This window comes from Falco biarmicus, chromosome 9, assembly GCF_023638135.1.
Source record: "Falco biarmicus isolate bFalBia1 chromosome 9, bFalBia1.pri, whole genome shotgun sequence".
NCBI classification, from domain to species: Eukaryota; Metazoa; Chordata; class Aves; order Falconiformes; family Falconidae; genus Falco; species Falco biarmicus.
The window spans coordinates 51,134,950-51,161,945 of record NC_079296.1 but is presented as its reverse complement, the minus strand read 5'-3'; the positions used below and the strand labels follow the sequence as shown (position 1 = coordinate 51,161,945).

The following is a 26,996-nucleotide window of genomic DNA, read 5'->3' as shown; positions in this document are numbered from 1 at the left end:
GAGCGAGCGAAGAGAATGGATCTGGCACTTTGGTTTCCCTCAGGAATTTAGTAACAATACCCTGGGTCTTGATTCATGAGGTAGTTGAGTATACTAGATGTATGTGCAAAAGCTGCATCAAATTTGTATACATATTTACTGGCAATAATAATGATAAATAGAAGCCCTAGCTTTGTCTTATTAGTTACTAATGAAAGCTGATGAAAAGAGTAATTAACAAAATAGGGAAGATGAATTAGTAAAGAAAATAAACAACAATAAACAATCAGGCTAACTACATCAATTAATTAAGAAAACTTTCTTCCCTTCGTAAGTCCTCAGCGGCTGGGATGTAAGAGGAAAAATGTGCCCCTAAAGAGACGTGTAGAAATTTTTTGTCTCTGCAATGATGTTTTTCCCAGCTTGCACACGTAAGGTTGTGCAAACACATGTGCAATAGGTATGGACGCTATGAAGTGACCAGCTTCTGTGGGACATGTCACAGCGGCACCTTCTCCTGCTCCACGTGCCCGTCTGCCCCGGGGAACAGCAGTGGGTGGTGGTGACAGAACTATGTGAAAAAGCAGATAGACTATTTAACTGTGACATTTTGGGCAACTAATGCAGTGAGACAGTTGGTATGGAAAAAAAAAGGGTAAGTAGCAAGCTATGTTATGCAATGGTAGCATTTATTAGGTATTAATGGTATCTAATAACCACATCAATCAATACCTGCACCTTAGGTCATATGGAAAACATTTCTGACTATCCTACCTCCATGTACTAGTGTGAATTGTGCTGAATCTCTAGTCATGAAAATGTTTCTGCTGGATGAATCTGCTGGTAATCAGGCTTATTTTCAGTTTATTTGAGTACTGGACTGTTTCCAACCATGAGGAGAGAATTAAAGCACAAGACGGCTAGATTTCCAACACGTTGCATACAAAGTAAGATAACTGCAGGAAAGACTTATTGTTAGAAGGATTATAGAAATATGTTATTTTCTAAAGAGCGTTTTGATGTGAACAAAAAGCACTGTTAGCTAAGGTAAAAAGGCATGGTGTGATGGGAGAATGACACAAACACTACTCCTCTGAGGCGCCATGCTCTTCAAGAGAGGAGACTGTCAGGGATGTAGTGTGGGCCAAGTGTATCTCTGCAACGGACACCTGGCTTCCCTTTTCTGATTCCATATTGTGGAATCCTGTGTCAATCAAGTTAACAAAGTTTGTCTCACAGTTTTCTTACTGGGTACATCAATCCTAGCAGACTCTAGAGCGAAGAGAACCCAAACTGTTTGTATGCTGCTGCTACTTGAACTAAAGGTCAAGAACATTAGTCACAAAATACTCAGCCTTGTGAATCTCAGGTAATTAGCAGACGAAATCACTGAGACTTTGAATTTGTAATAGATAAAATTAATTGGAAAGAGGCTTTCCTCTTCACTCCTCTCTGAGAAATCCAGTTCTTATGGAGACCGGGGATCTGTAAGGTGGAAGTGCCTGTGGAGATTTTCTTGGAGATACCTCAGCAATTTACCAGGCTGAAAGGTAATGTACGTCTTCACCCCCTCTCTTCATCCTGCCGACCGTGTAAGAACAACCAAAGAGAAAAGTGATGAGTTGAGCTGGCAAATAGGTATGAGATTCATATTTGTTAGGTCTCAAACAGCCCACAGAAGTGTAGGAAGAAATTATTTTGCATCACGGGCCTAGCTCCTAATGATTTTGCAGCTATATGTCAAAATGCATCTTATGGGAAATTCTGGAAATGAAAAAAATAAAGCAGCAAGTACCTGAACAGACAGCATTGGCATCTTCATTGTGGCCACAGTTATGTCTTGACTACCTGTTGTGGGGGTGTTGCCGCATGTAAGCTTCATACCCTCAGCACTGCGCATCGCCCAGGAAAATCACTTCAGAACCTTTCCCAAACTGGTGCTGGTGTGGGCTGCTCACATCCAAGCTGCCCACAGGTGACCCCAACATCACTGCTTTCCCAGAAATCATGGCAGACAGTTCCCCACTGTCCTTTGTAAAAAAGTTCAACATGCCACTCACATGGATTTCTGCCATTCTCCAGCCACGGAGATATTTCTAGCAAAGGCAGAGCAGAGGTGAGTTACACGCTGCCCTGACTCTAACCTGGCACTTGTGCCAGGTGTGCGTCTGCACTGCAAAAAGGACAAGACTTGAGAAAAAGCTGTTCTGCAGAAAAGAGGCATTCACGCAGCCTGACGTGGTACCTGGAGCAGGCAGACACCCCTCCGATGCCGTGCTGTACTTACACCATAAGCAAACACTAAGACGCAGAGGCTGGGTGTTGGCAAGAACAGCTGAAGTGGCCATTTGTTCTGTGCAGATTCAGTGACTCTTTGGAGTAGCACAGCACTTTAAGGAAGGCTGCATTCCCTGAGAACAACTTTTAGAGGGTCTAAGCAGACACATGCGAGGGACACTTTGCTGTTCTGTGATGAATTTCTGAAAGTATGCCCAAGATTTTCATCTGCTTGCAACACGATGTGCTAGGCAGTGCGATAGGCTAAGGGAGTCTGATTTTTGTTCAGTGATAAGTTCTGAATTGCACACCTTACACTCCTTTTCAAGGTGGTTTCCCAACATTTGTGTCTTCCATAATCATAAACCTACATCATTTGATGAGCTATAGCATGGCACTGTTTCATCCTCTTTAAATAAATTTTAACCTTTTCCCTTTGCATTCCAACAAAAGCAAAATGTATTTATCAATAAATACTCAGTCATTAGAATGATCAGTTCAAGAATTGAGGAGACTCACCAAATGTCCTGTCTCCTCTGGAAGCTATGGATTAGAAATATGAAAATATGAACAACACAAAAATTGTTATCTTAGCAGCTTCAGTTGTATTTCAGAAGAAATTAATTAATTGCCAGAAGCAGAAAAAACACTACAACAGACTTTTGTGGTACCTGGGGGCAACTGGAGAGAACTTTGTAACTCAGCCTGCTCTCTCTGAGCGGTGAGGAGCCTCTCCCTTATATTCTCTAGTTTGTTCTAAAATGAAATTACATTTGCTATAACCTGTCTTTACTACCTTAATCAAGACAAAGATCTGAGCTTGTGCTGAAAAGCTAGAGCAAGAATTTAGTCTTTAGGAATGGCTTCTAAGTTAAAAAAAATAAACACCAAACCCAAAACCAGTTAAAAATTATGTTCTGGAGAGGCATGGGAAGGGTTCAGTCTGAACATGCACAGACTGGATATCTGTGATATAGCTGGTGGTAGCTGATTACCTTAGAGTTTTTATGAGAGTAACAGCCAAACTGTGATGTGCTTACCAGGCCTCTTTCCTCCTTCGCTATCTCGCACAAAACATAACACATCTCTTTCCTACACTCCCACCAATGCTGCTGACTCGCCACCAGTAGCATATTTGGAGCATCCCAGATGAGAAGACCTTTCCTGAGTGTGCAACACCAGCTCTTGCTCCCAGTAGCCACCCCTGAAGCATGAGCAGGAGAACAGAAAGAGGCAGCTGGGCTCTCAATTCACTTCTGCCTTCACTGTGCTGCTCTTGTGTCACACCCTGGCAGCTCTGCTGGCTTCCTTGCTATAAGCCGTGTCTCAGGCTGATGATTAGATTTGCAGTTTACACAATTCACAATTTTACATAAATAAAATCATGCCAAACGTACCTGAGCAAAGCACACTGGCATCTTCTCTGTGCCCACAGTTCTGTGTTGACTATCCTGTGTGACAGCATTCCCACAGGTAGGATTCATTTCCATGGCACTGCACCTCAGCCAGGAAAATGCTCCTTCATCCTGGAATGAAATGTGCACTTCCCAGTACAGAGAGCTTTTCCACATCCCAGCTGTCTTCACATGACCTGCACATCATTTATGTCTCAAAAGTCATCCCTGGGCATCCCCCAGCTTCCTTTGTAATAGACTTCGCCACAGCCTTCACATCTGTTTCTGCTGTTTATCAACTTCATGGACACTTCAGCAGAAGAGAAGAGTGAGGGAGCTAAGACTCTGCAAGTTGCCAAACCCCCAAGTTAAAAACCTGGAGTAGTTTTGGAGCTGGTTCAGCCTGTCATGGTGGCTATCGGATTGTCTCCTGGCCTTCCCTCTGCAGGGAAGGTGGAGGGACAGAGTGATCAGCGCCAGCAGACCTAGTGCCGTTGGGGGGCAATTTGCAGTCCCCGGGTTTTTCCTGGGCCACTGGTTGACCCAAAGATCCCCTGCCTGGGCCAGGCAGACGGTCACGGTGACCTAAATCAGGTTTTCATTCCCAGCTGAATACTGGTTATGACATTAACAGTAATGACAGAATTGACCTGACAGAATTATGTTAGATAAATACTAGTGGGCGTTTATCTATTGATATATTAACAATGAAGCATTAAAATTAGTGGAGGTAGAATCAAGGTTTTACTCATCGAGATGAATAAACCAAGAGATGAGGTTAATGAAGCCAAAGAACACAATGTGACTGTGACTTTCTTCTAACTAAATTATCTTTTCTCCTTGCATTTTAGTATCACTGAAGGTCCTTTGAGTTTCATTAGAAAGTGGAAAAAATCTCTTAGATTTATTTTTGCGTGTGAGGTAACTCTACTCAGCAGATAAAACGAAAAATGCTGCTTTATGCAATGCCTTTTCTTTTTCAATACTTCGGGCTTTTAGCAACCTGATCCAGTGAAGGAGTCTTTCACACACAAAAAGTCCCATCTTTCCAGTACTCTGGAAGGTGCCAGCAAGCTGGTTGTATGTCTCAGTTTCAATTATTAATTTTCATTAAAGATTAAAAATCCACGGTTACCCTCATGAAAACTATGTAAATCAGTATTACCGCTTTCATTGTGGTCAAAATATACTATATTTTAAGAAGTTCTTCTCATGCATAAACTACTGAAGAAACTAAGTAAGATGTAAACTTGTAGCAATTTAAATAGGAAGTTGCTTATGCTAAGGGAAATCATTTTAATGTAGAAACGGTTGAATAAATATGAAATCAAAATTGCCAGGTATTTCAGTTCCCATAGAAGCTGTGAGAGGAGGAGGTGGACAAAGTACACATTTTAGCAATCACAGTTTCTGTAAAACTATATTTTTAGAACAGATTCTTCACTGAAAGGGTGGTGGGTCACTGGAATGGGCTCCCCAGGGAAATGGCCATGGCACCAAGCCTGCCAGAGTTCAGGGAATATGGTTTAGTTTTAGGTAGTCCTGCAAGGAGCAAGGAGTTGGACTTGATAATCCTTATGGATGCTCTCCAGTTTATATTCTGTGTTTCTATAATAGTTCACCTTTGCAAAGTGTATTTTTGTTTCAGAAAGCGTTCAACAGCTGGCTGATTAAGCCCTTTATAATACATGTGTTCTGAATCTGGGTGACAAAAATGATGAGACACGAGATTATGAGCTGACTTTCCTTGCTAGCAATTGAAAATCAATGGAGGACAGGATAAGAGTTGGTAACTTTTTTGCCATCTGGCAAGATATTAAAAAAAGTTGCCAGGGCTAAATTTGGGTAAGACCCTAGAATGGCCAGAAGGTTGAGCGCAGCACTTTCGTCCTCTAAGGAATCTGACACAGCCCTGGTTCCTTCTTGCTGGTCGCTACCCCTGGGCTGCAGGAGTACCTTTGGATTTGGTTTACCCTGGTTATCTCACTCAAATAAATATTTTGCAGGCATTCAGTAGAAGCTTTGTCAAGGTGAGGCATGTGGAATTAGGACCTTCAGTTCATGAAAAGTCCCCTGTGTGAGGGCTTGTTGGTTCTCTAAGTGCAGAATGTGCCTGGGGTTGCGTTTTGGTGCTCCTCCCTAGTCTGTGGTAGTAAGCAAATAGAATTGGTTATTACAGATTACAGGTGATTACAATAATGTGATGGTGGTACGAAGGTGTTGGATGGACTGAGTGACACCAACTAAATTGCACTAAAGTTCTTGATTCTTAGCTAGATGGAAGCTTGCAAGGTCAAAAATTGATTTAAAAAAAAAGTGAGATTCTCTGTGTAGGATAGAGCCTTGCTGCTGGCAAAAGAGCCATCATGCACTTGAGAAACGGGTTTTCTAGTTCAGGGGAGCACTTCTCAATTTGAGAAAATTAAAAATGAACTGTGACTCCTTTTGATAAAGCGAAGATATTAACGTGTGCACAAGCGAATGACACTGGCATTGTGGCGGCTGTCATGCTTCTGTCTATACCACCCTCTGTGAGAACATTCACACAGATAGTTCTTACTCCTTTTGCACTGCACATCATCCATGACAATATTTCTTGGGCTGTGAGTGAAAGTGACATCTCCTGAAGATGATACAGCATCTCCACAAACCTGCCAGTTACGGACAGTCACAAATGGTCCCCCAGGTTCCTTTGTAAAATATTTCAACGTGCCCTTCGCAGGGTTCCATCCATTCACCAACTCACTGACATTTCTTTGAAAGAAAAAAGAGAATTTCCCCGAACCTGAGTACTTCATGGAAAGACACAATCAGAGACTTATGCAAGTTAGAAGAGACCTCCAGGGGACTCTCATCCAGCTCCTGCTTAAAGCAGGTCCAGAGCAGGTTGTTCTGGGTCATGTCTATGACAGCATTGAATACCTCCAAGGATGGAGATCTCACTGCTTCTCTGGGTCCCTGTTCCAGTGTTCAACCACTTCATGGTAAAAAATTACTTTCCTTTATATCTAGGTGCAATTTCCCATATTCTGACTTGTGCCTGTTGCCTCTTGTCCTATTGCTCTGCACCTCTGAGAAGAGACTGGCTCCACCTTCTCTGTGCCCTCCCAGCAGATGACTGTAGGTGGCAATAAAATCTTCCCTTCACACTCTTAAGACTGACCAAGCCCAAGTCCATCAGCATCTTGTACATCTTGTACTCCAGCCCCCCTGAACATCGTGATGACCCTTTGCTGGGCTTGCTCCAAGGTGCTCTTGCCTCTCTCGTAGGGGGAAGCCACACTCCCGTACTGGATGGGAGCTACAGATCTGCCTCGCCAGTGCTGAGGGCAAGGATCGCCTCTTTTGATCTGCTGGCAAAGCTCAAAGGGCACATTTTTGGCTCACGGTCAACTTGTTGTCCACCAGGAACTCCAGATCCTTTCCTTCCAGCTGGCTCGCCGCCCGTACTGCTGTGCTTCAGAGTCTTCACTGATACTTAACTATCAAAGATATTTTTTGCTAAGGGGGAACTGAGGTGGTCCAAAGCAAGTTAGAAGAGAGACTTCTGCGCCATTCTCATTTCGCTAGTTATGTGTGAACATGCGTTTTCAGCCTGCTGGGATGCTCCTGCTTTGCAGGGTCCCTGGGGCAAGGCCATGCCCCCAGAGCCCCTACCCACAGGACAGGGATATTTCTGAGTAATTCACTCTCTGCAGCACAGGATCCGCAGCAGCACTGCTCTGAGTAAATGTTAGGTGTGAACTTTCATTCAGTATATACAAAGTCAAGCCTAATTTACCCTGACTTTATGTTCAGATGGATGTAATTTGGGGAAGTTCTTGACTTTATGCTCTGTTAAGCACTAACAGAACAGAAAAGCTAATCGTCTGCCTGGTACCTGGGTACACTGGTGTGTTATTTCACAGAGAATTCACATGCAACACGAAGAGAGCAATGTCCAGACTTTGCAGTTAAAATCAACCAGTGTTTTTAACTGCACCAATTCAGTTCTAAAACGTCAAAACATGTCGATATTAAAGGTAGTGACACAAATTTAAGAAATTTATCTGTCACTTCAGATCCTGCATAAGCTGTGAATGCAAGGCAGTAGGTCACTTCTAGGTGGTGTTTTCAGTCGCTGCAGTGACAACATCAACGAAATGTTTTATCACACATCGTGCTGAAAATGTTACTGAAACAGTGAGCAGCGGATTGATGCATCTTCTGCCAGGATTGCTACACAGGCTCACAACAGAAGTCAGACTAGTTCTGAAGTTCATCAGCTTATTACTGTAGGGGAAAATATGGATTTTTAAAGTATTAGTGATAAAAAAATTGTATAAATGAGATAATGTAGTCACCAGAGAAAAAACCCCAAGGTAATCAAAGTAAACCAAAGGGATTTGATTTGGCAAGGTTTGAGTACTACAGAGGAAACGTTACTGGAAGGTAGAAATATTGTGAGAAACTGGAAGAGTAGTCATGGCCAGTGTTTCTCTTTTAATGATGGCTTGCTGGCTTTCAGAAGGCTCAGGTTAACGAGGAAACTCAGGTAGGCTGCAGTGAAAAGAGAAAAATTAGTTCTAGGCTATTCCCTGAAGGACATCAGTAACTCCCACGTGTCTCACAGTGGGCACTGATCTTCTTGTAGGCCTGTTGGTAACATGTACAGGCGATATTATTCCTATTAACTAGTACAGGATGAGGACAGGTTGTTCCTCACAGTTGAGTTTATTGATGTCCAAGCAGGCAGATGCTCCCAGTGAGCGCACGGGGCCACTGTTTATTTCACCTCTAGCTCAATGACGCATCTGAGAGAAAGTTTTGGAAGACACGCCGTGCCAGGTGGCTCAGAAATCAGTTTGTCCCTGCCCTCTGCACCTGCACAGGCATTTCTCCCTAGGATGGCTCCATCATATCAGCTGCAGGGTAAGCAAGCATCAAAGGAACCTCTGCACGACACGGGCAGTAGGATCTGTCGGGTGACATTGACTGAACAGTTTTACTTCACCTGGTAATTCTCTCGGACCATTTTATCCAGTTTTCATGGGAAGACCTTTGGCCATTTCAGTTCTAACCGAGACTGAAATGTCTATGGGGTGGACGTAGCGGGGCTCTCTGCTGCGCTTTGGCTGGCCGTGACTTTGCACCACTTTGCACTGCCAAGCTGTGAGCTGGGTGTGCAACGGAGCGCTGGGTACGGGGTGAATGAAGGTTCAGTGCAGGAGGAAGGGAGCAGCAAGCTTTTGCAGTAGTGGCTTTTATGCTGACATGGAGCTTGAGGTCGGCTCTGCAAAGTCAGACTTAATAAAATGCACCTGAGCAAAAGGTGCTGATGTCTTCCACAGGTACACAGCTGTGTACAGACCTCCTGCGGAGCACTCCCAGGTGTAAGCCCCATTCCCTTTGCAGTGCACATCATTAAGAAGGATCTCTCCTGAGCCTTGGCTAAAACTGACATTTCCAGGGGCAGGAACTGCCCTGCCACACACCAGCTGGCTGCAGATGCCCTGGGCATCCTTCAGGTCTCAGGAATCACCGCAGAGGGTGCCCCAGCTGCTCTGGTGATGGCCTTCGACATGGCCCCCACATCTGTTCCTTCTGCTCACAAGCCTGAGGCACAAGTCCTCCCGAGGCCAAAAAAGACATTATGAGTGATACTTCCATATTGTCAGGTTTTTAGCTGACTGTTGCAAATTTGAGACAAGAGATTGCTTCTCATAATCAAAGACAAAAGATTGGCCAAAAGTGATATAAATTCATTAAAAACTGGAAGATACAGCATATTCCTAACACAACAGTTTAGGATTAACATATGATATGGTCAAAGTCTCACAGGGATGTATATTCTACAGTGTTTGGGATCCATAAATTAAAATCTCATTCTGGCAAAAGGATCTACAAGTGTATCTCTTTGTAACCACATACTGGTACTAAATGACTATATTCAGCAAAATTTATTTAATCAGTAAAATCAATAAAGGTATATATGACATGAAAATTACTGGGAACTTCAAACAGCAAAGAAGTTGGGGAAAAAAAAGAGGAAAGTATAAGAGAAAGAGATATGGTGCTGAACAGCACAAGGCACGGTACCTGGCCCCTGCAGACATCCTCCATGCAGCAGCAGCATCCGAACAGCGGTCAGCATGGTACTCACGTTAACCACGTGCCCTATGATGCTGATAAAATGTGTTTCAGAATTTATAAGCATGCAGATTTAAAGGGGTGTGCTCTGCAGTTTGACCAGCCTTATTTTTTTTTAAGTTGGTGATTTCATACAATGGAGATACTTTTAACTTTTAAAAACATTTTCTTCATTTTTTTTGGCAAGAGTTTGTTTCTAATAGCTTGATTTCTTGATGACATTAATTATTGTTTGAAGCTCTTCTCTTCTGTGGGACCAGTGGTTAAACCCTCCCCTTGGCATATCCGATGGCAGCCCAGGAGGAACCAGCTGCATGCAGCCAAGGAGAACATGGGTGTTGCCAAGTGAAAAATGATGGCAGACTTTTGTCACCTCTCAGTTTCTCCGCTGTCCTGAAGTCGAGCTGGGGATGGTTGTGTTCCCCTGTCCCCTTGCACACCAGACCCTCCAGCCCACACGTCCGTGGTGGTGGCTCTGTCCGGGTTCCATTGAGGTGGTTCTGTGGGCTGAGGGTTGCAGGGATTTGCAGCACCTCCTGTCCTGGACTGCTTGTACTGTCCAGCAGCCTGGACAAAACGAGTCCCAGCAAGTAAAGCCCCATCTGGGGCACGTCTTGGGGCAGGGGTACCACAAGCTGGCTGAGGTCTTAGCCCCATGCTTCCATGGCTCACACAGCCAGACCCTGGCCACCAGAGCACTTGCAGATGTAAGCATTACCAGGGTACCGGACTGCCTTATCTGCTAGGAAACAAAATGGTTTTTTTCAAGATGCAATGCCAGAAACCCCTCAAGACTACAAACTCTAGTCTGTATTTTAAACAGTTAATTTTCTGCTTGCCCTGTAAGTGTCATCCCAGCTGTCATACTCCATAGCCTTCAGGAAGCATCTCATGTGATGCCCGGATTAATCCTTGCAGTGTTGGCAAAGAGTAGTCCACTTGTCTTCCTCAACAATGCATTCCTTAGAGAAATCCCATGAACTTTTATGAAACAAAGAAGACTTGTTTCACACTGGCAAGGCTCAGATCAAGTGTTTACATGCACAGCGTGCAGCTTTCAAATGCACACCGCCCAGGCTGCCTAGTAAGCTGCTCAGGAACTTGAAAAGAAACTGAAGGAACAGGTTGTGGCCACCCTTCTGCAAGTGGGGCTTCATAGTTGGCTTCCTGAGCTTGTGACTAGGGATGTCAGGATCCAGCATTTTTTAAAGAAGGCCTGGCTTTGCCACATTAATAGTAAGTCATTCTCCCTGCCACCTCTTTGCGTGGGAGAACAGAGCCCTCACATCTGTGTAACTCAGCTTTCATTGTATCTCATGCAAAGTAGCTTTGTTTGAATCCAGGCTTGGCAATGGAAGGTGGTGGTGACTAACGCCAAATGCTTCAGAAATACCTCAACATCACTAGCTGAACCTATATAAACCTTTGTAACCAGGTAACTTCAGCAAATGAGCCCTCAAGCTGGGGTCCTTTTGTGCTAGCAACTGGTCAGGCACAGAAGAAAAGTCAGTCGCTGTAGAGGAATGAAGCTGGGTTAATTAGTGTTGATAATATACAGCTGTGGGCTGGCTTCAGGGGCGGTGGGTTGGCTGATGTAGATGAGGTGCCGGTGTGGCTGCTCTGTTAGGAGGGTGGGCAACCAACGAAGAGGGAGCAGCCAAGGAAGAGAGAGGAGGAAGAAGCAGGGAGAAGAGAGCAAGTGAGTGGACCTTGGATGAGGTGAGATGAGGAGAAGGCAGCAGAGGGACTGGCATGAAGAGTGCGTTGGTATGAGATAGTAAAAGACCTTGTTGCAGCTTGATAGTTTGGAGAGTGCTGTGACAAGTCGCTGCACAGAGTGCCTGATTTTAATCCGTGCCTAAATGGAAGAGCAGTAAGCAAAAGTGATGACTGAGATAAGGCAAGGAGCAACAACAGCTTGACATGTACTGGGAACTGATCTTATGGTTTTCAAGGAGCAGGGATGAGAGGGAGGGAAGAGAAGAAAGAGAAAAAAAAAAGTGATGTGAGACCTCTACTAAAAGCATAAGAGACTTCATCCTCATCCCAGTAGATGGGTTTCTTTGCAACCTCTGAGGCTACCAGGCAACACTCATCTGATTGCAACTGTTCAAACCCCACATTTTACCTGTTCTATTTAGTCACGCACACACCCACAGCAAACCTTCCCCAGACTTAACAGGTCTGCATGACTGTGTCTGAGGATAAAATACATCACAGTCTTCATACAGAAAGAGGAGGAAAGAGAGAAGCCATCCCTCTAAAACTACAGTTTCTGAAAATAGAAAAAAATAACAACCCCCCCAAAAGAAGACAGTTTTCAAACTTGGCAGGCTCTTTAGAACTGTGGAGTCCAATTAACTTCTACATTACAGCCTGTGACTAATTTACTTATTTCGGAAAGAGGAACAAATCTGCTTGGATGGGTACCAGGTGGTTCAGGGCAAAAGAGGTGATCCAAGTGTTATTCTAGGAAATGAAAACAAATGTCCCTCTCAGTGACCCAGCTGGGTCACTGATGAGTTTCCTCAGCTAGGCATGATTTTGTTATAATATGCTTTTTCTGCCATAGTTCTTGAGCCTGAGATAGAAAATATCCTAAAATACATAAGCTGCTGTGAGAATTTTAATATCTCCTTAGTTTTTCCCAGCTAGATATAAACTGTCAAACAAAAAAAAAATTAAATTTTAATTAAAATGAAATTAAAAAAAACCCTCATGAAAATAAAAACTCTACCAAAAAACCCCCAACAAATAAATACAGAAAATCTCTTCTTGTAACAGAAGACATGACAGAAATTGTGCTAGAAAATGTGCTTGGGTTCAGGACAGCAAAGGGTTGTAATTCTTGCTATCTTGAAGTGCTCATAAATGAAGGGCAGTGGTGAGTCAGTGTCAAAAAATGCATTTGCTGTTTCCTCTGCGCTTATTAAGTGGTGGGCAATTCAGCAACCCACCTGCGGTGGCTGGCTGACTGATCCTCATTCAAGGTAGATTCTAGTGCAATCCTGTTAAAAAAGCTTGCCCATGGTTGCTGAGTCTGATGGAGTTATTAAAAAAAGATAACTATCAGTCAAGTGAAAGTGATCTCCAGGGTATATTCATTTAGTTATTTAATTGAAATTAAGTGCAAGTATTCGGTCTTAAGACATTAAGGAACACCTGAGCCGGAACTGTGAGAAGATGATTATGCTTAGCTTCTTAATTCAGCTGGATGTCAATTATTATCTGGGGCTTCTGTGGCAAGGCATGGGGAGAAAGTAATGAAAACAAGAACAACTGTGTTTCTTACTCATATCCTGCAAACCCAAACTAGCTTTTTTTTAGTTTTAATTGACATGGGGGTTTGTTATTAACAACTGGAAAAAGAATCTACTTGGTCGCTATAAGATGCAGAAATAAAAAAATGTTTATTTATACCCAATTATAAATATTATTATAGCATGTTCCTGGGAATGAGGACTACAGAGTTCAGCTATCTGCTTCAGACTCCAGAATTAGAATAGAAAGATAAACAGGACATCAAAGCACAGGAAATTCAGCATAAAAACAAGCAAACAAGAACTTTGTTCCTGAGCTTGCTTTAACCCCAATGCTGGCCAAAAAGGATGCCTGATGACTCTGGGAGCAACATAATGGCAGGAACCCGTAGAGTATGTACAATATTTTTACCTAAAAATGTGTAGTGTATGTGTTTGAAACCAAATTGCTATGGTTCCATTCTCTTTCCATTAAAAAATCCTTCTGAAATGCCACTTCAGAAGAGTTGTTCAGGAATATGCAGTTTTGTCAGTTATGAACAAGCTGCTGCTTGTTCGCTCCCCTCCTGCCCCCAGTGGGATGAGGGAGAGAACTGGGGGGGGGGGGGGGGGGGAAGTAAAATCATGGGTTCATATAAAGACAGTTTAATAGGACAGAAAAGGAAGATGATATAATAATAATAACTATAATAACTATATAATAATAATAATAACTATAATAAACAAGAACAAGTGGTGCGTAGTGGAATTGCTCACCACCTGACGCCCAGCCAGTTCCCAGTCCCTGGCCATCTTTCCCCGCTCATTTATATACTGAGCATGGTGTCATATGGTATAGAATATCCCCTTAGCTAGTTGGGGTCAGCTGTCCTGGCTGTGTCGTCCCCCAGCCTCCTCACAGGTAGGGTGGGGTGAGAGGCTGAAAAGTCCTTGATTTGGTGTAAATATTGCTTAGCAACAACTGAAACATCGATGAGTTATCAACATTGTTCTCATCTTAAATCCGAAACACAGCACTATACCAGCTACCAGGAAGAAAATTAACTCTTTTCCAGCTGAAACCAGGACAGCAGTGTCATTCAGTCATTATCCTCTCCCATGGTGGAAAGGATAGCTCACATAGGCTGACACTTGTAAGGGATTTCAGCATGATGTTGCAAAAAATGTTTAGCTGGTGCTGAGATTGTTGGCTGCGTACATACTACTGAGCGAACAAGTACATGCTACATGGTTGAGTAGTGACAGACATACTAGGAAGGAATTAGATAATCTAATGCCAAAGTCAGATAGGTATTCAAAGCAAAAACCTGCCAAGTGATGGTTGGTGTGTCTTCTCTGAGGGTGGAGGGCGCAACAATAACGAGCCTAACTGCAGCCTCCAGAAAAGAAAATTCATTTAAAAAAAGCAAAGGCAGTGGGCTCCACATGCTCCTGGTTCTTGTCATCCTTGTGTTTGCAGGCACCAGGCTTCTCTATGTGGTTGACATAACACCTATCACACACAAAACAAATAAACAAAAAAAAAAACAAAACAAAAATTGTAGTTTACATTTAGCCTTTAATTCTCTGTATTTTCAACTAGGACGTGAAAGGCAAAAATCTCAGGTCTCGTTTTTCATGTTTTCATGCAACAATGTTAAATGCTTAGGTGGGATTTGACTGTATGCATTTCCAGCATATTTCAGCCTGGTTTATGAATGTGCACACAACACCTTGAAAGGCTAGGTAAGTCCTGAGGAGCCAAACATACAACCATGGGAAATAAAAGAAGTAATTTTATTGTGATCAGCAACCAAAAGTGTTGAAAACTGAACAAAACTCTTTCCTCTAGAAAACAGATATGAAATGTCTTTCAATGTTTAAATGACATTTTGGTGAGACCTGAAATGTCTCCTGGCTGAGATTCAATCTCTTGGATAAGACCCGTGGGTGTGCCCGGTTTGGGATGTATGTCAATGGGGAGGCTTCCAATTGATTTGACAAACGTTTAGGTCAGATTTTCAGCCTTAAATATTGCAAACAAAACACCTGTAAGAGCTCAGCATCTTTTTAATTTGGATGTACTTAATCTAGAGAAGTGAAAAATTAATGGGGAAGAAAAAATATAAATCAGCCTTCAACTAGGTAAAATGCACCTAAAGAGAAAGGGGAGAAAATTACTTCCCAGGGACAGGAGGGACAGGGCAAGTACTAGTGGGCTTGACCAGCAACAGTGAAAACTGAGGACAGACATTGTGAAAAGCATTCAGTGGTGATGCTGGTTTCAATTAGTGAGTCTTGTGAAGCATGAGATTGCCCAGGCATTAGGGAAATGTCTGTTGGGAAGATGCTGGGCTGAGGTGGTGGTGCTGAGGGTGCAGGGGGAAGCCCCAGCTGATGTGCTTTTGGTGCTGTGGATGAGCAGCAGTGCCCTTGGCCGAGGAGGAGGTGGCACAGAGGATGGAGGCAGCAGCAGGCACCTAGCAGCTCTGTGGGAAACAGGCTGCGGAGTTCACGGGGATAAATCCTGCGATGCGGAGTGAGAAGGCGAGCAGGGCTACAGCAGGGATGTCAGGAGCAGGAGGTGTGGGCCACGCGGAGATAACAAGTGGCAGCAGAGAAAAGAGCTGTGGCAGTTACACTACATGCTTGGGGGACAGGGCACGATGGTTTCTGTGCTCTGTGGCTTTTCAGCTTTGCAAATACGTCTGTCATCAACGCGGAACTAAGGAGTCTCCCAAGGCCTTTCATGTGAGGTTTGGACATTTGTTTTACCTTTGCTGATAGATCTTATTTTATTTTTTTATCCACCCTTTACACTTCAACTCCATGGAAACGCCTTGCTGTAGCCACACACCCGGAGGCGTGCCCAACACTGGTACAGAGAAGAGGTACCCCACACCTCCTCACAGTGGTGCTTCAAAACACAGCTGTGGGCAGAAAGTTGAGTACCGAAGGGAAAGCTTTCTCTCCAATAACATGGGGAAACACACCGGCTGTAGTGGACGGTTATTCCTCACTGGCATGTAGGGGAAGTTCCTGCCACCTTTCCTGAAGTCCTCACCTTTGGTGATGCTGTGGGAGGAGCAGCGGATGTGGGACCTGGTTGGATGGGGGAGGATGCTCAGGGACTGGATTAACCATCGGCTGTGGAGGGAAATGCATAGACAGGTCCTTAGAAGTTCCCTAAACAATGTGGGTTATTGTGCTTTTGTGTGTGACATGCAGGAGAAAGTAATGGAAACCAAAAGAAGAGGCATTTCGGAACCAAGAGGCAGCAATCTGGCTCCCTAGGGCAAGGTATTGCCTGTAAATTTGCCTGTACAGAAAGAAAAATAATTAGCTCATTCCTTTTGAAGCCTACGTTAAGGTATTTGGAAATTCCCTGTTCAGTATGTCAGAAGCTGGAACTGAGTCCATCGCTTGGTGAATTTTTAATCCAACAGACCACATTCTTCCACACAGTAAAATGTTTGTATTTTAATCAGAGACATTAATTTGAAAGACAAAATAGAATTATTGCTTTGTAAACATTCCTTCCTTTGATTTTAAATTCCACGGCTCACCTAACAGATTACTTTAGCTTGGAAATCTCTGTATTTTATAAATAAGCACAGATACATTATTGTTTCAATGTGAAAATTAGCATTAAAAGCAATAGTCAAAATAATTAGAATATTGTATAGTCGCAATTCTAGATGCCATGGTAAGATCAATTATTACATTTCCTTTCCAGACATGATCTATTACTTCTCCCCAAATTAACTCTTCCTCCCATTTAATACACCTTGGAAAATTTATTGATACCTCATTCATATTTTCTCTCTAGCTCACAAAATTTTGAGCCATTAGATAAATAGTCTTAGAAGTATGTGAGAATAAAATTGAAGACGAGGAAAACGATAAAATGACTGTATCAAACAATGCATAACATTAACGTTTAAAATATTTCTTCATTGTTTAACAGGTGTTAGGGTTGCAAAGTTATTCTAAAGCACTTTAAGAGGCTAGGACTTGTAGATAAAGGCATCACAGCTTCTTACAAATGGCACGTATGTGACTGCCGCACTGCCGTCAGTGAAGCATTTCGGTAGTTCGTAATACGTGATGTTTGCCCTGTAACCATCATGGATGATGCTGACCTTTGATCTCACATTACCCCATGAGAAAATGGTTTCTTCAGTGCAGGTCTTGCCAGAAATCCGGCAAGAACGAAAACGGCAACGGCCAGGACGGCAGCAGCAGCAACGACGGGTACGAGGGGATTGTCAGCAGCAGTGGGACCCGCCTGGGGAGGAGGCACAGGAGAGTCCAGCCCTGCAAGTGAAGGCAGGAGGGGTTTGATCTCGGTGTATTAAGCATCAGGGCATAAAGAGCTGCTACATTAAAAGGGATGGTTCCCAGACCAGTCAGAAATAAGCTAACTTCTTACAGGTTCATTGCTTTAAACTATTTGAACAGGTTTTATGTTAGCAGGGATGACAACTGAACTAAGCAAATTTCATAAGCAGAAGGCAACTGAGGGAATTAAATGTTTCCCAAGAGAGCTGGGAGTTTGCTCCCCGCTGGCCATCACGTTACACAAGCAGGCTGGAGCTAATTAGGTCAAAGGACTCATAGCACTAAAATGGGTTACATGCTACCTCTCCTTTGGGACCGCCACAGCAATTGTACTTTTTATATGTGCATGTGAAAACAGGGGGGCTGCAAGGTGTTAAAAGAAAAGATTTGTAGACATTTGGGTCAGCCAGACAGTCCCTTCTTTTTTATGGAGAAGTTAGCAAAAGCCAGTTTCAGTGGTGCCAGAAACGCAGAGCTCTGGCTTTCCTTGAAGCCCGAAGTAGTCTTAGAGTAAATACGAGACAAATTTATTTGACTTTACCCATATTCCTGCTCTGAGCACCCCCTTCTCGAAGCCCAAGTGGTCCAACAACCACATTCACTCTTTCCTCAGCAGAACGTGCATCTCTCTTGGATCTGTTCATACAGCCCTGGTAGCAGCGGGAAGCATAGTCCCGGAGCCGGCACACCACCAGCTCGCACTGCAGGTAGACCAGCCTGTGGCGGCTGATGAACTCAAAGGCATTAAATCTGAACCGAGCAAAGTGGCTGTAGGGGGACTGGTAGGTAGCATAGGAAGAATCTCTAGCACATCTGGAAAGAAGTGAAAAAAGGGAATTAACCTTCAGGGATACACACGTGAACATTCCTGCAAAAAGCCAATAGATTAAAACAAAGTTATATCGTAGCCAGGTACTAGGAACACAATGGGATAACAATGCAACTTTGTAGCACAGTATAGACTTCAAAAATATTGACTTAAGTCCTATGAAGCAGCTAGAGCATTGGTGACTTTTTTTTTTTTTTTTTTTTCCAAGAGAAGGGGACTGTAAGTGGTGAAGAGAGAAGAACAGACTCTTACTAATGTCTGTGCTTGTACTAGGCATAAAAAAAATGAGTCTAATGCTTGACCTCTTTTTACTGAAATACATAATGCCTGGGACAATAGATTTCTGCTGCCAGTTTTCACTATCTCATCTACCTCACTCCCACTACTTTGAATTTTGCATATAGGACAAGAATGAAGTAAGTGAAATAAAATGTTAGTAAGGTCTAAATGTAATTTCTTATTTTGAGGCTCATACTGTAAAACTAAAAAAACAACAGCCCTTTTTAAGAGTCTGTGGATAATGAGATTGAAACCAATTCAGATTGGCTCTCTTATTTTAACTAAAGGCAGAAAGGGTATTACAGCCAAGCTTCTAATGACTTTATCGATAAAGCTCTTACCCATTCTTGATTATGTCATAGGCCAGAGTGCTAAAATCATGAGGATCAGGTGATGCCACACATGTATCCACAAACACGATCAGATTTGGGTCAGAGCTGTGAAGAGAAGCTTGAAGGTACAAATTTTGGTTCAAGTCAATGTAGTATGGAGAGTCGTGCACTTGCCGCAAGAATGATGAGGAATCATAAAAAGAGATGTTCATGTCATATCTTCCAAACTGATTTTCATTCACATCTACAGTATCTTCAGCAGCATACATTATTTGCATCCATGTGTTGTGTAGCATTTTGCAATTGATATGTAAGTGAATATTCTTTTTCCTCTTGATTATGTACCCAGAAGATGTAACTTTGATCATGTTGGAATAGTTGATTGTATCATTGTTCTCCTGTTTAACATATAATTTAAAATGAGGAACCACATTTTTTTCATGTTCCATGTTCTAAGCTTTGGTAGAGTAATAGACAATTTAAAAATGCAGATTCATCTTAAACTCTTTAAACCAAGAAACTCTGTGTGGGTCTTTTCTGCTCACACATTGTAAATAACCTTACTAGAGTATGTAATTAAACAGCAATCAGTGGAGAAAAACTCTGATAAATCCAAGGCAGAGGAAACTTCGTTGAGCATCTGTACAAAATGCCAATTGTGTTGTATGCAGCCATCCCAAACCTGCACGGCACTTACAAGGCTACGTCTACTTTAAATCAGGCAAAGTTGATATAGCTTCCTTCCACACTTTCCTCCCTAGAAGCTCATTTCTATTAAGCATGGGGATTCTCGAAGGTATGGAAAGCAAAAGCACTAAAACCCTCCAGGTCTCGCTGGTTCACTTCTTCATGCTGTGGACCACAATGGCCCTGTCATGACTCTTTTCAAAGTGAGTCCCGCAATCCAGTGTGCACAACGGTGAGCGTACCTCTCGTATCGTCCCACAGCTGTTGTAGGGAATGTTGAAGATAACCTCGTGTGACGTGACCGTTGGTTTACAGCGGCTGTCATTCAGGGTGACCGTCTGTGCTGAGTAGCCCTGAGCCTGGAGATAGTCTCTGTTAACCACAGCGTGCATGTAGTCTGGCAAGCACAGGAGGGCTGGTAGAAGAAGAAATGACAATGTATTAGTGACTTCAGGAACTTGTTAATTAAAGTTTTAATTGTACCATATGTTGGGTTTTTTCTTCATTTAGAAGGCAAGCATCATATTTTAGACACATAATTTCATTTCCCTAACATCTTTAAATATACACAAATATTTATTTTGCAAACAAAAGCAATAAACAGGCTTGTTTATTGGGTAAGAGCTTTCCCAAGTCATTAGAAACAGAAACGCTGTCTGGGAACTTACTAATGTTGTGATTTGATGGAATGGAGGAGTAGTGAGCCTGAAACCCTCGGAAGGTGTATCTAGAATCGCTGTGAAAGTGAATGGTCATCATGTTTGAAGAGGATATGTACGTGAGAAAGGAACCAGAACAAAGTCTCCCAAGAAGCGGGGAAGAGTGTGGAGGCCCATCGTAGACTTCAACATAGTCGTACTGGCATCTGCTGCCTTGCATCCTGGTGAAGAAATAGCAGCACCTTGTCAAATGTGTTTCAGAAACTCTGATGTGACTGCCTAACGTGATAGAATCTTTCAGCACTCAAAGTTTTTACAGCAGAGGTTTTATTTGTTTTGTATGTAGATGTCACAGAAAATGGTGGGTAAAAAGTACTGCAGTAATCCAGATTTTGTTCTGGCTTTCCAACTGCTGGATGTTATTGGAAGTATCTTTAAAATTGGGAAGGTTGCTAGTTTCAAATAAATTTTCAAACTTCTCATATAGCTTTTAACTTTGTTATTTGCCCAGGAAATCAATGTTTTACTTACACAATATCTCTAAATGTGAGCATAACACGGAAATTGTTCTCTACTTGTATTTCCCACATGCAGTCAGCGTTGTTTGGATATCTTCCAGGGAAGAAGGGGCTCTGCAGCACCCCAGAAGAATTTGAGATTGAGCCACCGCAAAAATAAGGTGCTGCAGAAAGAAATGGAAGATAATTCACTTACAGTAACCCCTATAAAATTGAACCCGAGCTGCACACGTCTCATCGGCAGCTGCTGAAAAGCAGATCTCCTGCTGACTGGAGGTGATATTCTGCATGACCCAAATAAAAACAAATATTTGGTTTTGCTTTAGGTTTACTTTTGTGATGGAGTTGGGATTCCCTGTCACATCTATGGTGTCAGACCACCCTCTGCAGGCTGGGCTGGTAACACCTTGACGCTTTCTGATCTGGTGTCTCCTTTCTGCAGTCAAGGAGGTGTCATGGAAGTACCTTACTAAGCAGACAGCATCCCTTTGGTTACTCTGCTGCTTCTCTTTATTCCCCTGAAGACTTTGAAGGATAAATTAGCTGCAAGTCTTCTAGGAAGCTCTGTAATTTTACAGTCTTGAACTAAGCACTCCAGGATGCTGGGCCAAGTCTTAAATATACCTTATTTCTCCTATAAGCACAGCTGCAAAAATCTTTCATGTTCCTGCCAGCATGAATGGCATAATTCTTATGTTAAACAGAAAATCCTAAAAGTTTCCTTATAGGAAGGAGAGCACAAGCTCTGAACTTAATTCTTAAAAGATGTGAAACATAAAGGCAACAACACCCCATTTTATTTTCCTGCACAGGGACACCCCCCAGATCAGCACACTCCTCCCTGCCTCAGGTTTTTGGGATTCTCTGGTTATTCCAAGCTTGGGAGCACCAGCTGTACCCAGACACTGCCATTCCTCTGAGCTGACTCGATGGGCCTCTCAGACACCTTCACTTTCATACTATTTCCAGTTGTAAATGGTTTCGCTTTAAATCAAAAATCCGATTTCTAAGGCAAAAATAGCAGGCTGAAGACCATAGCACCTTTAGCAAACAGAAGAGCCAAAAATTACATTTTGCAATACTTGAACACCACACTTCCAATATTGATATATGTTGTTAGAAGTCAGAGGTTTAGAAAAAACTTCCTAAACCTTCACCCAGCTGAAGATCCCAGTGAGAAAATGGCTTGCCCAAAGCCAAAGAGCATAACAACAAAATAAGCATCACTGAAATTCAAGGGGTTATCGTAGCCTGTCTAAGAATTAGCATGCAACTGTAAAGTCATATTGCCACAGAAGCAAAAATCAAATTTAAAAAAGCCCAACAGGGAGACAGACCACAAATAAACAAGGTGAGAAGAGCCAAAGAAGAGCATTACCTGCTGAAGGTGTTGGCGTGGTCATGGCAGCTGTGGGTGTGAGGGAAACAGAGCCGGAGGTGAGATGTGTTGCTCAGGACAAAGGTGCTGGGACACAGACATGTCCCCACATTGGGGCCATAGGGTACCACAATGGGGAACGCAGTGAAGAGGGGACGGAGATGCAGGGGGCCAGGCACAGAGGGCTGTGAGACCCATGGTATAGCCAGTGGCCTCCGCTATGTCACGGCAAAGGGGAGCAGCAGCCCTGCACCCAGCAGGCACCAGCCAGCAGCTCCCCCCGCTTGCTGTAAGGCTGGGAACAAGCTGGGTGGGCACAAATTACCTGTTGTGTGCGGCCATTCAGCAGGGGGAGTTGCATGAGGGGTTGAATGCACATCTGCAAGGAAGAAGAGGGAGTGAATGAAAGCGCAGCAAATGCAGCAGGCTCGTGGCAATGGGTGGAAATGGACGTGGTCACGGCAGTGGCTATGGAAATGGCCATGGCAGTGGCCATGGAAAAATAAGGCTGAGGCTTTCATTCAGGGAGAGATAACATGGCCCTATCCTGCCATTCCCCATCCAGGCACCACCTGGACATGTCCCCAGTGCTGCCCCGACCTCCGCACATTGCAATCCCAAAATCCTGCTCTTTGCAACCATGCTGAGCCCCTTCAGCTGCGAGCGTGAGGAGCTGGCTGTGCCCTCTGTGAGTGCTTGCAGCACCAGGCAGCAAAGGCCCCCAGGCTCGCCACTCCACTCTGCCTCTACCCAGGGAGGTAAGCATGGCTGTTCCAAGGGAGGGCACCGAAACCTGCCTGGTGTGATCTGCCGAGAGCCGGCGGCCTCCGCTGCCCACGCACCTGCACAGATGACGCCGGCGTCCTCTACGTGCCCGCAGTTGTGCATGCCCCAGCCGTTGTGCCGGCACATCCCGAGGGAGGTCTCATCCCCGCGGCACTGCACGTCATCCAGGAGGATGCTCCCGGAGCCGAGGCCGAAGTACGCGCTGCCCGGGGCGTTGGTGGGCTGGCCACAGCCCAGCTGCTGGCACACCACCTGGGCATCCCTCAGGTCCCACTCGTCATCGCACACCGTCCCCCAGCTGCCGCCGTAGTACACCTCCACACGGCCCTCGCAGCCGTTCCTGCCACCGGAGAGCCGCAGGCGGGCACCTGGGGTGAGGCATGTGGCACTGGGTCAGTGTCATGGACCCCAGCTCCCTGGCTGCTTCAGGGATTTGGCCACAGTGACCAAGAGCTGGGGTGGGGCAGACCTGAAGGCTCTGGGGGAGCGCAGGGGCTGAGCAAAGACCCCAGGTATTTGGAGGGCAGATTCACCCTGCCCAGGGCCCTGGTGGGGGATACATGGAAGCTTCCTGGGGGTCCTGGGGGCTGCTCAGGGCATGGGGGCATTTTGCGAAAAACATCCTTTGTGCACATAGAGTATGGCTCATCCCCTGAGGGTGACCACTGATGCACCCTGGAAATGTCACGGCAAAGGGGAGCAGCAGCCCTGCACCCAGCAGGCACCAGCCAGCAGCTCCCCCCGCTTGCTGTAAGGCTGGGAACAAGCTGGGTGGGCACAAATTACCTGTTGTGTGCGGCCATTCAGCAGGGGGAGTTGCATGAGGGGTTGAATGCACATCTGCAAGGAAGAAGAGGGAGTGAATGAAAGCGCAGCAAATGCAGCAGGCTCGTGGCAATGGGTGGAAATGGACGTGGTCACGGCAGTGGCTATGGAAATGGCCATGGCCATGGCCATGGAAAAATAAGGCTGAGGCTTTCATTCAGGGAGAGATAACATGGCCCTATCCTGCCATTCCCCATCCAGGCACCAACTGGACATGTCCTCAGTGCTGCCCCGACCTCCGCACATTGCAATCCCAAAATCCTGCTCTTTGCAACCATGCTGAGCCCCTTCAGCTGCGAGCGTGAGGAGCTGGCTGTGCCCTCTGTGAGTGCTTGCAGCACCAGGCAGCAAAGGCCCCCAGGCTCGCCACTCCACTCTGCCTCTACCCAGGGAGGTAAGCATGGCTGTTCCAAGGGAGGGCACCGAAACCTGCCTGGTGTGATCTGCCGAGAGCCGGCGGCCTCCGCTGCCCACGCACCTGCACAGATGACGCCGGCGTCCTCTACGTGCCCGCAGTTGTGCATGCCCCAGCCGTTGTGCCGGCACATCCCGAGGGAGGTCTCATCCCCGCGGCACTGCACGTCATCCAGGAGGATGCTCCCGGAGCCGAGGCCGAAGTACGCGCTGCCCGGGGCGTTGGTGGGCTGGCCACAGCCCAGCTGCTGGCACACCACCTGGGCATCCCTCAGGTCCCACTCGTCATCGCACACCGTCCCCCAGCTGCCGCCGTAGTACACCTCCACACGGCCCTCGCAGCCGTTCCTGCCACCGGAGAGCCGCAGGCGGGCACCTGGGGTGAGGCATGTGGCACTGGGTCAGTGTCATGGACCCCAGCTCCCTGGCTGCTTCAGGGATTTGGCCACAGTGACCAAGAGCTGGGGTGGGGCAGACCTGAAGGCTCTGGGGGAGCGCAGGGGCTGAGCAAAGACCCCAGGTATTTGGAGGGCAGATTCACCCTGCCCAGGGCCCTGGTGGGGGATACATGGAAGCTTCCTGGGGGTCCTGGGGGCTGCTCAGGGCATGGGGGCATTTTGCGAAAAACATCCTTTGTGCACATAGAGTATGGCTCATCCCCTGAGGGTGACCACTGATGCACCCTGGAAATGTCACGGCAAAGGGGAGCAGCAGCCCTGCACCCAGCAGGCACCAGCCAGCAGCTCCCCCCGCTTGCTGTAAGGCTGGGAACAAGCTGGGTGGGCACAAATTACCTGTTGTGTGCGGCCATTCAGCAGGGGGAGTTGCATGAGGGGTTGAATGCACATCTGCAAGGAAGAAGAGGGAGTGAATGAAAGCGCAGCAAATGCAGCAGGCTCGTGGCAATGGGCGGCTATGGCCATGGCAGTGGCTATGCGTATGGAAATGCAAGACTGAGGCATTAATTCAGGGAGAGACTGTGCAGCTCTTTTCTGACATTCCCCATCCAGGCACCACCTGGACATGTCCTCAGTGCTGCCCCGACCTCCCCACATTGCAATCCCAAAATCCTGCTCTTTGCAACCATGCTGAGCCCCTTCAGCTGCGAGCGTGAGGAGCTGGCTGTGCCCTCTGTGAGTGCTTGCAGCACCAGGCAGCAAAGGCCCCCAGGCTCGCCACTCCACTCTGCCTCTACCCAGGGAGGTAAGCATGGCTGTTCCAAGGGAGGGCACCGAAACCTGCCTGGTGTGATCTGCCGAGAGCCGGTGGCCTCCGCTGCCCACGCACCTGCACAGATGACGCCGGCGTCCTCTACGTGCCCGCAGTTGTGCATGCCCCAGCCGTTGTGCCGGCACATCCCGAGGGAGGTCTCATCCCCGCGGCACTGCACGTCATCCAGGAGGATGCTCCCGGAGCCGAGGCCGAAGTACGCGCTGCCCGGGGCGTTGGTGGGCTGGCCACAGCCCAGCTGCTGGCACACCACCTGGGCATCCCTCAGGTCCCACTCGTCATCGCACACCGTCCCCCAGCTGCCGCCGTAGTACACCTCCACACGGCCCTCGCAGCCGTTCCTGCCACCGGAGAGCCGCAGGTGGGCACCTGGGGTGAGGCATGTGGCACTGGGTCAGGGTGTCCAGATGGGCTCCTGCAGCAGGGCCTCTGCATGGCTGCTGCAAGGTCAGAGTTGGGTCTGGTGGGCTTGAATTACCTGTTGAATATGGCCAGTCTGTGGTGGGCACTGGAACAACAGATATGAGTAAGAATTTAGTGTCAATGAAAAAAGCAGTCAGCACATCATGCACACGAAATTAGCCTGTGTTCATGGAGCTCCTGTCCTATGGTACTTCACATCATGTGGAGGTCTTTCATTCAGCAGAAATGACTATCGTGAGTTCTCTGTTTCACACAGTCACCTGTTCCTGGGCAGAATTCTATCTTCCTTTACAAAACATTCGGTGCAGCAGCTCTCTCTTTTTCCTGTCCCATCCCAAATCCCAGAACTTGTCTAGGAAATAGCTATGGTACTACCCATGCAGGATCTGGAGGGGCAAAGGTAGAATGAACCTTTGTTGCCATCCCTCCCTGAACAGTTTCCTTCACCAGCAATTCCTACAGAGATCCTGGCCTTAAGCCTCAGCACCCCCAGTTTTCCATCTCTTCTCCATCCTCCCTGTGGACTTCTGTGCCAGGAATGGCCTAACTGGAGTGGCCCAGTGATGGGAGACTCCCTCCAGTGCAATCAGGTCTAGGAAGGGAGATCAGGGGCAATAAGAAGATCAGGGAGTGACAGTGGACAGCGTTACCTGGTGTGCTTCTCTCTGTTGTGGTAGCCATTGTCTCTGTGGTCATCACTGTCTCTGCTAGGGTCGTTGTCTCTGCTAGGAGAGTGGTTGGCACTGTCGTGGTTATGTCTGCTATGGAGGACATCCACACTATGGAAGTCGTTGGTGCTGCGACAGTTGTCTCTGCTAGGGAGGTCATTGCTCCTGTGGTACTTTTCTGCCCCATGGAGGTCATGTCTGATATGGACACTGTAGGCAGTGTTGAGGTCTTTGGTACGGTGGAGGTCAACAGCGCTGTAATTGTCTTTCCTGTGAATATGGAAGAAAAACACGCTGCACATGAGGACCATGCTTGTGCAATAGGCACACCTGTATGTTAGTTACAACCCCAGTTCCTCAAGGATGAAGTGAAATCAGGACAAATTATTCTGATGTGATACTCCATCCTGACTGGGGTCAATGGAGAGAATGGGGGTGGGTAACAGTCAACTGAATTTTTTTCTTGAAAATGGTATTGCCAGATGGTGACAGCAGGGAAAGGTACTGATGGGGCATCTGCTGCCAGCTACAGGACACCACAGCCCAGGCACAGCTGGACGCTGTCCTCTTGCAGGCTCCTGCCACAGAGCCAGGAGCTGTAGGGTTGCT

The 26,996-nt window shown here is 45.8% G+C and overlaps 1 protein-coding gene across 1 annotated transcript; it reads right to left on the bottom strand.

The window, feature by feature from the left end:
* Positions 1-16,579: 16,579 nt before the first annotated feature.
* LOC130155128 (deleted in malignant brain tumors 1 protein-like) lies at positions 16,580-26,698 on the bottom strand. Its single transcript, XM_056352092.1, has 9 exons — positions 26,370-26,698; positions 25,354-25,637; positions 24,861-24,914; positions 24,131-24,442; positions 20,677-20,854; positions 20,155-20,366; positions 19,729-19,901; positions 18,809-19,197; positions 16,580-18,172 (listed from the first exon to the last, which is right to left on the bottom strand). The coding sequence occupies exons 1-9, from the start codon at positions 26,696-26,698 to the stop codon at positions 17,887-17,889; spliced, it is 2,217 nt and encodes a 738-aa protein (XP_056208067.1). The 3' UTR covers positions 16,580-17,886.
* Between the last annotated feature and the right edge of the window lie 298 nt (positions 26,699-26,996).